Source organism: Parasteatoda tepidariorum, chromosome 1, assembly GCF_982258835.1.
Source record: "Parasteatoda tepidariorum strain Cologne lab strain chromosome 1, Ptep-v5.0, whole genome shotgun sequence".
NCBI classification, from domain to species: Eukaryota; Metazoa; Arthropoda; class Arachnida; order Araneae; family Theridiidae; genus Parasteatoda; species Parasteatoda tepidariorum.
Genome location: NC_141755.1, coordinates 84,424,235 through 84,438,621, shown reverse-complemented (window position 1 = coordinate 84,438,621; position 14,387 = coordinate 84,424,235). Strand labels below are relative to the sequence as shown.

The 14,387-nt window shown below is 29.3% G+C and overlaps 1 protein-coding gene across 1 annotated transcript in view; it reads right to left on the bottom strand.

The window, feature by feature from the left end:
- The window catches only part of LOC110283236 (uncharacterized), a 160,886-nt gene that overhangs the window by 143,855 nt on the left and 2,644 nt on the right, over nt 1-14,387 (bottom strand). The window contains exons 2-7 of the mRNA XM_087156878.1: nt 12,211-12,370; nt 9,903-10,042; nt 7,768-7,843; nt 7,387-7,529; nt 1,477-1,528; nt 1,274-1,368 (exon numbers count right to left, since the gene is read on the bottom strand). Coding sequence (XP_087013004.1) covers nt 1,274-1,368; nt 1,477-1,528; nt 7,387-7,529; nt 7,768-7,843; nt 9,903-10,042; nt 12,211-12,370 — 666 coding nt within the window. The remainder of the gene's footprint in view (nt 1-1,273; nt 1,369-1,476; nt 1,529-7,386; nt 7,530-7,767; nt 7,844-9,902; nt 10,043-12,210; nt 12,371-14,387) is intronic.

Genomic DNA, 14,387 nt, shown 5'->3' with positions numbered 1-14,387 from the left:
TTATCAATAAAATTTAATTTTATAATATGCGTTAAAATTTGGTAAATGTGGTAAAATTTGCTAATGTTATCCATATACCTTAGAGTATAACATAAAAAACTGTTTATTTGGTAAATTTACTTTTCAGTTTCGTATTTTTTACTAAATGTGTGAAAATAAGAGCTATAATTTTGAAAACCAGAATTTCCAGCAAATCGCGACCATATGAAAGGAAAATTGACCAAATGAATGGTTTAAATGCCATATATTTTGGTTTTATTAACCAGAATTATGTTGTTGCTTTTTTTATCTGAAATGTCATTATATAGTACGGTAATTTTACCAGAATTTTTTTCTCTGAGTACTCAATTAATATTTATTTTCATCTGCATGCAAAACGGTAAACAAGTAATTTAAAATATAATATATACTATTTTAAATAATTTTTTTCTAAAATCCGCTAAAGATAAATTCCTTATATTTAATTTTCATGTCAATATATATTTACTCAGATAACAAAGGTGAATATGTGAAATATAAGTATAAAAATATGTTTTATATAAACCTCAATGTTTTTACCTGTCACAAATTCTCTATAAATCACAATTGTTAGGATGATTTCGTTAATGTCCATGAGTTTTGACAAAAATAATAGTTATTGTGTTGAAAAATGCCTATTTAAAGAAGGGTTTTTTTTATACCTAACCTTTGACAATGAGTCTATTTAAATATTTTGTCCAATGACGTCTACTTTTGAAATGTAGGAAAGCCAGCATTCATATTTTTATACGAAGAATGGTAAAATAAGCTTTAAAACTATGCCACACTTACAAAAAATTACTGTAAACAATGAAATGCGAGAGTTAAAATAATTTTTTTAATTAAAGATCTACTCACTAATTTACAAAACGAATGCAGCGCAGTTCATTAATTATTTCTTGAGAAATATTTTATTATTTTTAAATTATTTTATTATTTTTTAATTATTTTATTATTTTTTAATTATTTTATTATTTTTTAATTATTTTATTATTTTTTGAGATTCTAAAAATACACTATTTTTGGAATCATTTAGAAATTTTCAGATTTAAAATTTTGTTTTTGCATTAAATAATGTACACCAAGAAAATTTTTTGTTAGAAAATTGCTGTTTCTTTTTTTAATTGTTTCTCTACATAATCTCATACAATACATTTTTTATGCGTGGTATTTAACATAATATAGCATTGAATTATTTGTTTAGCTAAATCAAATATGAGAACGATTTATTTTAAGGATTAAGCAAAAATATTACCTTTAAAATGTTATAACATGATTTAAAAGTAAAGTCTTCGCCCAAAACATTTTGAAGTCCTATGACTTGAGCATCAAATTTAACATCAGTTGATCCTATAGAGTAAAGATAGATATAGGAAGATCAAACGACGTATAGCAATAATTTAAAATTTCAACACAAAATGTATAAAAATTCTAAGTTTTGATGTGTAATTAAAATACCTTTTATCGTTGCAAAATCAATTCCACCATCTGATGATAACTGTAAGATATTCTGAAAATTGAAATTCAAACAACACATAAATATAGTAATCACGAATGTTTTCTAGGATTTTGTTAATATAATCATCAAGTAATTTTAAAGTACAATATTAGAATTTTTATTCTAAAACTACGGTAAACTAACCGGCAACAGTCTGTCTCCCAATTGACAGTAAAGTTTACAGTTAAGAACATCTCTTTACCTTTACGGGTTTGAAACCGTTAACAACATGTTTGATTGAAAACCATGAGTACAAAATTGTACCGTTTTGTAACCATTTACAACTAGTACGGTTTCAGAACCATAAAAATTAAATTCAATTAGACATTGGATTTAGGTTATGTGAGGATTTTCGTTAGGTAATGGATAATGAAGTGAGGTTGTGATTGAGTTGTGTTTTGTCAAGTGAACCATTGAAAGTGGCACAATTAGTTTATCTATCGGTGCCATCTTTCACGAGAGATGTGAAATACTAGATTTTTTAGTTAAGCAGCTTTGTGATGCTGTCATCTAAGCGTGAATATGAGTTTTGTAATTCGATATTCCATGGTCACCAATTAAGGAGCGCAGGAAACCAAAAACTCCATGGAAGTTGAAGGAATTGCGGATATGTGATGGTGCTGATGCTGGAATTTGAACCCCAGTTCAGTCGATCTCGAGATTGACAAATTAGCTCTATGGTCCCAAGTATGTACCCAGTTGCGAAAAACTAAGTGGCTTTGTTCATCACACACTTATTACTGTAACAATGTTAAACATCCGTTGCTGTGTTAGGCATCCTATAATGGAATATAAAGATAGGAATTCGTAATCCTGATTACATGGCTTAGTTTCCAGCTTTCAAAGAACGTGCGCTCTACTGTCATTGGCTGTGGGCCAATTTAACGCGGATAAAGTTCTGTTTGTTTTCCTGTATTCGGTGAAACTAGTCAATAAATGATTTCTTTTATAGTTAACAATTTGAATACCATCTTTTTTATGGTTATTTTGCTATTTTGGTTAAATATGGCAAAATAAATTTTTATTAACTATTTCTTCTAAGAAATTTCTATCAGTGAATTACTACACAGATTTATTATTTACATTGATGACTAATAGTAACCTTGTAACACATAGCTATTGGACTTGTAAACATTTAAGTTAATTTTTTTTCCTTACTTCAAATTTTATTTAAGGATGTAGCATTAAAAAAGTTTATTAATTTTTCCTAGCACATCAACACTAAACTTCTCCGTACTTTTTAGAGAAATATTCTTCTATAATTATTCAAACTATACGGATCCTTCACGTGAATTACAAACCAGATCTTCGTACATACATATTTGATATCAGAGCATAGAATTCTCATAATAAAAGATATTGAAGAGTTTTCATTACCGAAGATAATACTGTATAGTTTTCATTATAAGAGACATCATTGTAAAGTATTCGTTATTCAAGATAACTTTCTAGGGCTCTTGGTTGTCGAAAATTATTTTCGCAAAGTCATTTATAAATCTTTCTCAAGAGGCGAGGAATATGCTATTTTTCAGAAGATACCTATACATTCATATTTGTTTTATAACAATTCATGACTCGGAAAATAGTTAAAAACTATAGCGTTTGACAATCTATATCATAATTCACTATCACTTAATAATCACTGATATCATCAAATACTTCATTTCATGAATGTAGATGTCATAAAACCATCTATATATATATATTTCTCTTACATGGCGACAAAAAAAGTTTCATTACAACTCCCCGAATGGCAATGCTAGAAAATAGACCAATGATTGCCGCTAAAAATGTCACATGCCAAATCTAGCTGAGGTGGCTCAACATATAGCGCTTTTAAAAACGGAAACGGAAATAACCAGAGAGAGCATTCTCAACAAGTGTGATCTGTTGATGACAACCTAAACAATATGGAAATGAATGGGGGAAAACTGGATCCTACCACGTGATTTTCCGGTCAATAAAAATTCGCCGACAACAATGGAAAACGGTGTCAGAGCATTATGATTTTATGTTATATAGAGAAACGTTTTCCTATAATACTATTTTTTTTTAAAAAAGTTGTTATATGGATTTGAATGATTGTTTTGAATTCTTAGAATTTTCTGCATTTGCAATGTACCTAAGTTAGTAGCGAGCGAAGCGAGCTTGGTTTGCAAAGCAAACCATATAATATTGCGTAGCAATTTTCGGGGGTTGGCGGGAGTTAGCGAGCAGGGGGCGCAGCCCACTAGTGTTATATAATGACCGGCTCGAAATTGGAATGTTATAATTTAAAGGATGGCCGAAACTAAAAATAGTGAGCAATAACCCTTAAAAATAAAAAAAACATAGAAGAAAACACACTAGAAATCAAGATGTCTTTGCAATGATTTTTCACATACCTGTTGCAGGTGGGAGACGACACACAATTTGGCTTAGCTGCAATAATTTAAAGAAAAGCACAAGGAAAAGTCCAGAGTTCATTTTTTTTTTGTTGTAGTTTATTACTGCAGATCACTTCATACCAATAAAATCGTTGGGGCATCAGAATCACAAGTATGTCCAGTTAGGGGTCATAAGGCATATTTTTCAACATTGATCATCTTTTCATCTCCTAGTAGCATCAGTGGCGGCTGGCAGTTGTCTCAGTCGACACATAAACATTTCGCTTCTGGAAGGGCGATCCAAAAAATTACGATGTCGATAGATTGATTTTCGTTCCTTGAAACCGCATCCTTGGGGAGTCGGCGGGCAGGTATTACGCCATTTTAAAGGGAGTGAAGTTCCTTCCCTCAACCAGAGAGAAAACCGAAGCAAAATAAACGCTCAGTACGCGAGCAGGGTGACTGAGAAAAATCAAAGTATCGAATAATCACTTAAATGTTCATGTCGAGGAAACAAAAAAACAAAACAATCACAGCCCGCAGAGGGCAACCTCAGAGGGTCGGAGAAATATGACCGCCATATATTTAAACAAAAATAAAACTCCGTCTCTCCAAAGAGAGGAGGGGGTGAAAATGAAAAACCCCTGTTAAGGGATCGTAGAAGGTGTTGACAACTAAATTTCGAATGTGTCCGCTCCCAGAAAATGGGCGGTATTTAAAGAAATAGCTAGAAGTGGAAGTTAAACTTCCTAAAAGCCAAAAAAATCGAGCTTAAGGAGCGAACTGAACTGAGTTAACTAACTCCTTAAATTTAAGCATAATTAAATACTAACGGCGACCGTACCGTAACCACAAACATGTGTTGACATCAAAGGTCGCCGACAGTCTTCTTTCCAAGAAAAAGGAGTGTCTGAAGAATGTGCAAGGCGCCTCCTGGGGAAAGTGTCCTCATTGCGCTAACGCGTTAAGGGGCGAGAAGAAAAAGATGAAGACAATAAAAACTGTATCTAAAAATATAAATTAAGCCGAAAAATTAGTATTTTGATTAATAAAACGGGATATTTAGAAATTAGGCTGTGACTTAATGTCACATTATACCCACAGCCGGTGAAAAAAAAATTTTGAAGAAATGAAATTTTTTTTTTTTTTTTTTTTTTTTTTTTTTTTTTTTTTTTTTTAAATTTAAATTTAAAAAATTAGCAGAAAGGCCTAAAGTATTCGTAACCGAAACGCATTAAAATTAACAATTTAACAACCTGCCGCTCCAGTCCACCACATCAGCCTTAACAGAACATTCAGATGTTACATAACATTCGATCTCAAAAATTTTGACAGTAAATTGGTCTCACGTAGAAATGCTGTGCCCCAACATAGTTACAATAGCAATCACAACACAAAAACGGACAGTAACAGCTGTACATAGCTGATCTTGATTATAACAAAGTAAACAATCTTAATTGTTTGCTAAACAATAAAACACAATGTTCATTGTTTGAAAAAAAACAACAACAAATCTTAATTGTTTACAAAAACAACAACAACCAAAAACAATCTTAATTGTTTGCTAAAAACTTTTGACCTACCCGATAGTCAAAATAAAGTTCACTTGACATTAAAAAATTTATCTCCATAGACAATAAAATTACAGAGATAAAATGTGACTCAATGAGTATATAAATAACTCACTCAATAAATGTGAAAAAAAATTTATGAGGTAATTCATTAACTCAAATGGTTCCTTATAAAAAGGAATGAAAAAAAATTGATTTTGTTTGCTGAATTATGCTTATTAAAAAAAATTGAGAATTGCAAACAAATGAAAACAAATCAGGCTAACATTGTAGACTGATGGTATTCCGAGTTTAAACGAATGAAGAAAAAAAATTTGTACAACAAAGTTTTGTACAATTCAATTATTGAAAAAAAATTTAAGACCAATCAAATACGACTGATAATTTAGTATTCCGAGTTAAAACGACAAAAATTAGTATACAACCTATGAATTATGCATGGGTTCAGAAATCAAAGTCATTAGTGAGATCAATTAAGTGCACAAAAATTAACAAGTTAAAACTTAGAGAGATTAAAAATAAAAAAACTTAAATTAATAGAAACGCCTAGGCAAAAACATTTAACTTAAAAAAATTGAACTTAAACTTAAAACTTACACCTTAAAAAAATCACAGACATTTTTCTCACTAAAAAAATTGATCACATAAATATGTTGAAAACACATGCATCATAGTCTACACACAACTATGTATAACAAACACACACCAAAAACAAAATTTATCTATAGACAAAATTTATAAACAATGATCAAAAACGCTGCTTACCAATACTGGTAACTAATGATTACTTAAAGTGTCCATAAACAATACCTATAAAGTATGCTTAAAAATGAAAATTCATAAATTCACATATTATGAATAAATATAAAAATGCTTGATGAACATAAAAATAAAAAATTGATGAACATAAGAATAAAACCAGTTTGATGAACATAAAATAACAAAAAGTGCTTGCAAGCAGACATAAACAAAATTAAAATCATCAACACTACAGATACAAAAAAAATTTTGTATCTAAAACACAGAGCTGTAGCCGTTTACTACATTCTGAGAATCCAAAAGTTATGTAATAAAACTTTATTCATTACATAAGAAAAGAAAAAAAATTCTGTACAGGAGCAAGGATCAAAAAATGAAAAAAATTGGCATTCGAAATTTGTGTCATCCTCAAAGTTAAATTAAGTGTTTACTAATGTTAAAAAAATGTCTAAAACATGACCTAACAATCATTAGAAAAAAATTGTAAAAGTTAGACAAGTCAAAGTATCGAATAATCACTTAAATGTTCATGTCGAGGAAACAAAAAAACAAAACAATCACAGCCCGCAGAGGGCAACCTCAGAGGGTCGGAGAAATATGACCGCCATATATTTAAACAAAAATAAAACTCCGTCTCTCCAAAGAGAGGAGGGGGTGAAAATGAAAAACCCCTGTTAAGGGATCGTAGAAGGTGTTGACAACTAAATTTCGAATGTGTCCGCTCCCAGAAAATGGGCGGTATTTAAAGAAATAGCTAGAAGTGGAAGTTAAACTTCCTAAAAGCCAAAAAAATCGAGCTTAAGGAGCGAACTGAACTGAGTTAACTAACTCCTTAAATTTAAGCATAATTAAATACTAACGGCGACCGTACCGTAACCACAAACATGTGTTGACATCAAAGGTCGCCGACAGTCTTCTTTCCAAGAAAAAGGAGTGTCTGAAGAATGTGCAAGGCGCCTCCTGGGGAAAGTGTCCTCATTGCGCTAACGCGTTAAGGGGCGAGAAGAAAAAGATGAAGACAATAAAAACTGTATCTAAAAATATAAATTAAGCCGAAAAATTAGTATTTTGATTAATAAAACGGGATATTTAGAAATTAGGCTGTGACTTAATGTCACAACTAGTATTTAATATTTATTGTATAAAACAATATGCGAGGCTGTTTAAATCTTACCTCGTAATTAATGTTTTCAACTATTTCTTCAAAATAACTCTTGATATCCTTATTATTCGGCAAACTGTCGGTTTTCTTTGAAAAATAAGGAATAACTGCTGTATCTAAGCTGTATTGTTGCATAAAAATATCGGAACAAAATCCTGAAAATTAATCTTCATTTGTATCAATGCGTATTAATAGTTATTTTATAAATAGGTAATAATGAGTTTGAAATTCAGAATCTATCTCCTAAACACAATTATAAAAATATAGCTTCCAGTTAAAAATTTAAAGAAAATTTCAGAAATTTCAGAAAGTAAATTATTAATTAATAATCATTATTAAATATTTTTTAAAGGACTTATTTTTGCCGAAGAAAAAAAAACAGTAATAGTATACCTGTAGGAATGCAGCGATTATGCAAATCAAACTCATCAAAGAATTCAGCTATGTATTTCGAAAATCTCTTAAAAATCTGCAACAAAAAAAATTGATAAATATTTAAAAAAAAATTATATATATATATATATATATATATATATATATATATATATATATATATATATATATATATATATATATATATATATATATATATATATATATATATATATATATATATATATATATATATATATATATATATATATATATATATATATATATATATATATATGGTTCCTCAATGCACCAGAACCCGAACAGAAGAATGTTCTTTTACACTAACCAGTGTGAAGTAAGAATCATTAATTTAAGATGCCGATATACACTAATCCTTAAAATAAAATGAGTTCGTCAGACAAACTTACCTGTAGCAGAGAGAGAATAAGCGGATTGAAACTATACATTTTAAAATTATTTAATACCGTTCACGGAGATTTAAAAATTAAAGTATAATTATCCTTATTAGTCAAATAAAATTATGCATACGTTTATTAGAGACGAAACTTTGTTTCTGTAAATTGCTACATAGAAAAAAACAAACTCACAACAATTTAAAGGATTGCAGACAATTTTTTAACGATATCCAAAGGGCCGGGATAGACTGGTCATTAGGGCACACTGGGCCCATGTTCGAGAGTTCGTGGGTTCGAACCTCGCCGGCCAAAGACTGCCCGTGTAGTAAATGGTGACTGATGCACGTTAAATCTGTCGAGTCGTAAAGTCCTACATGTTCCCATAACAAATCAATACCTCTGGGGGTACTGGATTGGAGATTGATCGCTCTGTGATTCAGGTCAAAATTACGATCTGTGGATGAAGGAATGGGTCTGCCCTATAAACGGGTGTGACGTATGGGTATGGCAGAAGATGAATTCTTGGCCATAGATGGCGCCACTGGAAAACAAGAACAATCGCAACCCCTTTACCTAACAAGCTTACGCAACAACAACAACGATACCCATAGCGTGCCAACATTGGCATTTTTGGTAGCGAAAATAATTCTCAAATGGTGTGAATACGAGTAAGATTGGTGTAAGTGTTCTCCATTTAATTGCTTAAATTTAAATCACAACCTTTAAATTGTATGTGAAAGCTATCGATTTGTTGCTAACTTGAAATAAAGAGTTTCTTCTCACAATTTTTTTAGATTGTCTTATTTTGAGAGAGATTACATCACAGTTTTTTACAATGTAGTGAAAGAAAAATTACGATCCCAATTTACGGGCCTTCCATAAACAGAAAAAGTATTCTACTATGTAAAAATGAAATTTCCATATTTATTTTTTTAAAAAAACTAATTACAATCTTTAAATAATTTTTGTTTCATTTTAGTCATTGAAATATGTTTTGTTAAACTTGTATTTACAAAATTTTAGTTATTAACTAAAGCATATAATATGGTATATCCAAAATTCTAAAAAAGTTTTAAAGATACTTATCTTCTAAAATTTAAAATTAGGTAACTAGATTTAAATAAAAACGCATAAAAAATTAATTGACACAAAAGTTATTTCACAATTAGCTGTTATTTGCATAATAAATAAATACATTGCGTTACATAATTTCTCATGAAATAACATTTGTGAGGTTACCCCTTTAAGGGTAATCCAAGAAGTGGAGGGATCTTTTCTTAATAAAGAAGAATCCTTAAGAAAGAACCATTTTTAAATTACTTCCGCATGATTCAATATGATTTTATCAAGTCCTAACCAATATAACGATAGCGACACTAATATAATCAATATGCAATATCATTTATAATCAATATAACGTCAATAAAATGCCTTAAACTCAATCAAAAACTACTGAAATCAAACTTTAAACAATGTTTTTTCATGTAATGAATGATATTAAAAAAAAGTTAATAGGAAAATGAATCAATCACTTCGACATTTTCAGATATTATTAAAATATATCAAAAATAGAATTATTTAGTTAAGAATGATTTTATCTGAAAATATAAAATTTAAATTTAAAATTGAGAAATAGTAAATTATTAAAATTAATCTCACACGTAATCTTAATCTCATATCAAACCTATAAAACAGATATTATTTCAAGGGAAGAAAAAGATCGAAATAAGTTTTTACCTTTGCCTGAGGTTGCTCGAATACCTGAGGGTCAATCACATAACTTTTCTTGAATATTTCAGGAGACGTTTCAGGTTTAAATTTAAGCAGGGTTAGAGAAAAGTATCTGTCATGTGCACAAATCGATAAGAAATCTCCATCTAAAAAATAAATAACAGTTACAAAATTCAAGCTTTATTATCAAATTATGCAGTTTGTTTCCAAGAGAACAGTTCTTTATTTATTCAATGTTTCCCGCTACCTAATTAAATATAGTGAAAATTATTTACACTGTAAAAAAAAATCAGGAATACTTTCAAGGTAAATACCACCGTGCTAGTATTCGTCCTGGGCTAATTGAAAAGAAACGGCCCTTCGCAAACTCGACGTTTTTTTTTTTTTTTTTCAAGCTTATTGCAGTAAGCCTTGCAGACGCATTGCGAAGGAACGTCGGAGGATTGAAAAGAGCCAGGTTTTCCAGGTTTCCAGGTTCAGTACATATTTACCTAAACGTGCATCTGTAGAAAGAACGGGAAAACAGGGTTCGCGTTTTCATAATCCGGTGACAATCCCTCATACACATGACGCTACTTTTTCTATTTTTTACCGTAAATAATTTCAGTAAATTGCTCGCCAGTGTCTTTTACAGTAAATATTCAGGACTTTTTTTACTGCGTGCCTCGTTATGTTTTTCTTCTCTTAAAATCGACTAAACACATGACAAAAATATGGTCTCGGAAAAAACATAAACCTGATTAAAACAGCCATTTTTTTTTTCAATTAATAGACATATAACCTGTGAAAAACAAGAAAACTGATGTTTTTCTATTTGTCAAAAGCAAGTGTTTCATTAATTTAAATTTGATTTGTTTAAGTTAAATCTCAATTAATTTCACAGCACTCGTTAGAAAAAAGGGCTCTTAAGATCTTACGAATAATACGTAAACACTTATCTACTTATTAATCTTACAATTATGCTAAATGCTTTTAATTGGTTTATTTACCAAACATTTGAAATCATAATTTTCTTTTGAATAAAATATTGATTTATATTATATACCATTGAAAAGGATGAAATCAATACTAACGTTATATGCTGCATTTATAAATTTAATATTAATTTGTGAATGCTAATGAGTGCCTCTTTTGGCAAAAGATCGTAAAAATATATATTAAGTGCAGTCAATACAGAACTCCCTACATAACTTCCTAGAATATTACCATAGAGCAAAAGATAATCTTTCACTGTTTGTCTTAAAGTAATATTTCACTGATATACCACAAGCATCTTTTTTTTTATTTAAAATGTCAAAGTTTCTTCGATTTTCTCACCAAAAAGCACATCAGTACTTAATTTTAGTATCCTTAAATAGTTTTAAATATAAAATATATACATTAAATTTGACTTTTAATTAAACTGTACATCGTCAAATATTTAACGATATTCAATCTTTTTGGTGCAGTCTGTACAGTTTATAGAAAATATGTTTTACATACGAGGTCACTCTGAATGTTTTAAGACAGTGTGTTGTTCAAAGTAGTCTCTCATGCATCAATGCCCTTTTGTAGGCGAATTTTCCAAAGATTAAATACCTAAAACCATTCATTTCTTGGAATTTATGAAAAAAATGCATTTATAGCCAAATAAATATCTTTTTCGGAATAAAAACGACTTTCACGTAAGTTCTTTTTTAGATTAAAAAATAGTCAAAAATCACACATCCGGTGGTATAAATAGTGTGGGTGTAATAATAGTGGGGTAATGTACTTTTCTTCGAGAAACTCAACCGTAAATCTTGCTGAATGGGAAGATGCATTGTCATGGTGAAGCATAAATCCTCTAACATTCTCCTCTTTGAGAATTTCTGGAAGACGTAATGGCGTACCAGTTTGCTGTTACTGCATACTGAAGAGATTTGCGATATGTAGGCGAAATTTAACAGAGTATCTGAATACAGTAGCTCGAGAGGGGCGTTTATTTCCAAATGCTAATTGTAAGCTTTCTTCTCGACTTAATCCCACTCTAAAAATCATAGCACGATAATGTTCTCATGTTAGCTCCATTTTTTTTTTATGTTTGAAATTTATTCCACGCTAAATAACTTGAAAGTAAGTCAATAAAAAATCGTCTGTTATGCTAAAATCGTTTGTATTTTCAAATTATTAAATCGTTTATTTTTACTTTTTTTTTGTTGCTAATTTTAATTTGCGCGCATCACAAAAATTCCAAAGTGAGCCTCGTATTTTGACAGTAAAACACGTGAATTTCACTGTCGGTTACACAACTGATTTTTTAAACAATAATTATAGAAAGAGATTAACTTAATACTTAGAGGGAAATATCTTTTTGTGAGGTATGTCTCGGTCATTTTTAAAATTGATTCTTGCTCAGAGTCCGCCAATCCATTGTCCATGGCAATTTTAATAAGCTCTTTCATATTTTGCAAAGTTTCATTTGACAAAATGTAAGAATCCAAAATCAATTGAACCTGCAATTAAAATTAATAACTGATATATATTTTGAAAGTTTATAATTTTAATATAGATAATTGAATATATATTTATCTAACTTTTCATGGTAAATCTATAGAACTTGTTATGAAAGAGTTAAAATATAAAACTGTCTAACTTATATTTTATTAACACTGTACTAAAAATAAAATATAAATCAGCCATATATATTTGTACATTTTTGTTAGAACGATTTTCAGATTATGATGAATTTGAAAAAGATCGTGATTTATTTATTATTATTTGAAATCGTGATCTATTACCAAAACTTATTAAGCATCATTGGCGTCAATAATAATATGGAGATTTTTACTATTCTTCTTAATTACTAATACGATTTCTCCGTTAATTCAGTTTTTTAAGAATAACTATTTTTTATTTATTTGAAGTAGTACCATAACCGAAATTAATCAAGCACCATTGATGTCAAGAATAGTATGACAAATTTTTACGTTTCTTCCATAGTATACTATTTATCCATTAATTTTGCCTATCAATATATTACTTTTTTTTTTCATTTCGAAAACCATTAATTTTAAATTACTCAGTTTTGTAGACAAAATAAACACGGAAATTCTTGTATCTTTTATTTATTAAATGTTTAAAAAAAACTTATAATTGTTTGGTAAAGTATTAGTTTTTTTTAATAAGAAGTCTATAGAAATAAAATTATATTTCAAAAGAGCTGAATCAATTAATTAAGAATTTACGCACTTGGCGTCTCTTCATTAAAAAACGAAACGTAGATCGAAGTTACTGACATGATTTTAACGTGCAATCAAACACTAATCTCGATTAAGTACTTCTATAGAGTATAGTCTTTGTTAAGATCAGTGAGTTGGAAAGCAAAATTAAAAGAAACCTTCGCCAAGTGTGGCAACTTATTACTCTTGTAACGGATTGGTTATAACTTAAAAATGAGACAGTTTTAAAAAGTTAAACTTGTAAAGTATTGGTGTCCCCTTATCCTATTTAGAAATGGGGAGAACCCTTAGAAGAATTCAGTAGCGAGAAGCCGAGAGTTGTCAATAATTTGACTTCCTGATCATTTTCCTAAAAAATTTCTGTTTCTAACTTTTCAATCTGATTTGAATAAATTTTTAATGTTGAATAAATTTTCTTGAATGTTGTTTCTTCATTATGTTGGATTTTTATATGGAGTCAAGCCACTGGAGGCCACTCTCACCGCATTATTACTCTATATAATTTCTCTTTTCCAACTCTAATCTGGACAACTTTGAAACTGTTTGTCGAAGCTTTTGTTAGATATAAGAACTGAATTCCAATTTAACGACATTTTTTCGTCACTGAGATTAGATGATAGTGATGCCAAAAGAAGTAAATTTCGCCAATGATTTTAACGTAAATAAATTTTTTAACTAAAAATTACATTTTATTTATATAAGTATTGATGATTAATGGAGAATTAAGACAGTGCCTGTAATTTACTTGTATACATATAACTTTCACTTCCAATACTCTGTGTGGCTTAATTTATTTTGATTTTGTTTTTCATTACTGTTTTATTATTACTTTATTTTATTACTTTTCATTTTACTTAAGCTTTGTTTACAAAAATTAAATCGTTTATAAAATAAATAATTAAAGCTGCTTTTGTAAAATATGCATTTAAAAATAGCTCTTTACCTGCTTCGATTGATATTCGTCATTTAAAAATATGCCTGGTCTTGAAATAAGATTCCAGATACTGTAATCTGCCATTTTTTAAACAAATATTATCGTTAATAAACACTTTTATAACAATCCGTTGGCATATTTTTTTTATTAACTACCCAAAATTTAAAAGTATAATCTCCCATGCACTATTTTTATATTTATGCCAGCCTTTCGATTGTTTCAACTCAATAAAGAAACATTTGCTAATAACTTAAAAAATGACCAAAAACCACTAATTTAAAAAAAAAAGAAGAAAAAAAGAAACGCTGATTGAGGACAAATTTATCTTCCATAACATTAGGGTAAATAAAAATAAAA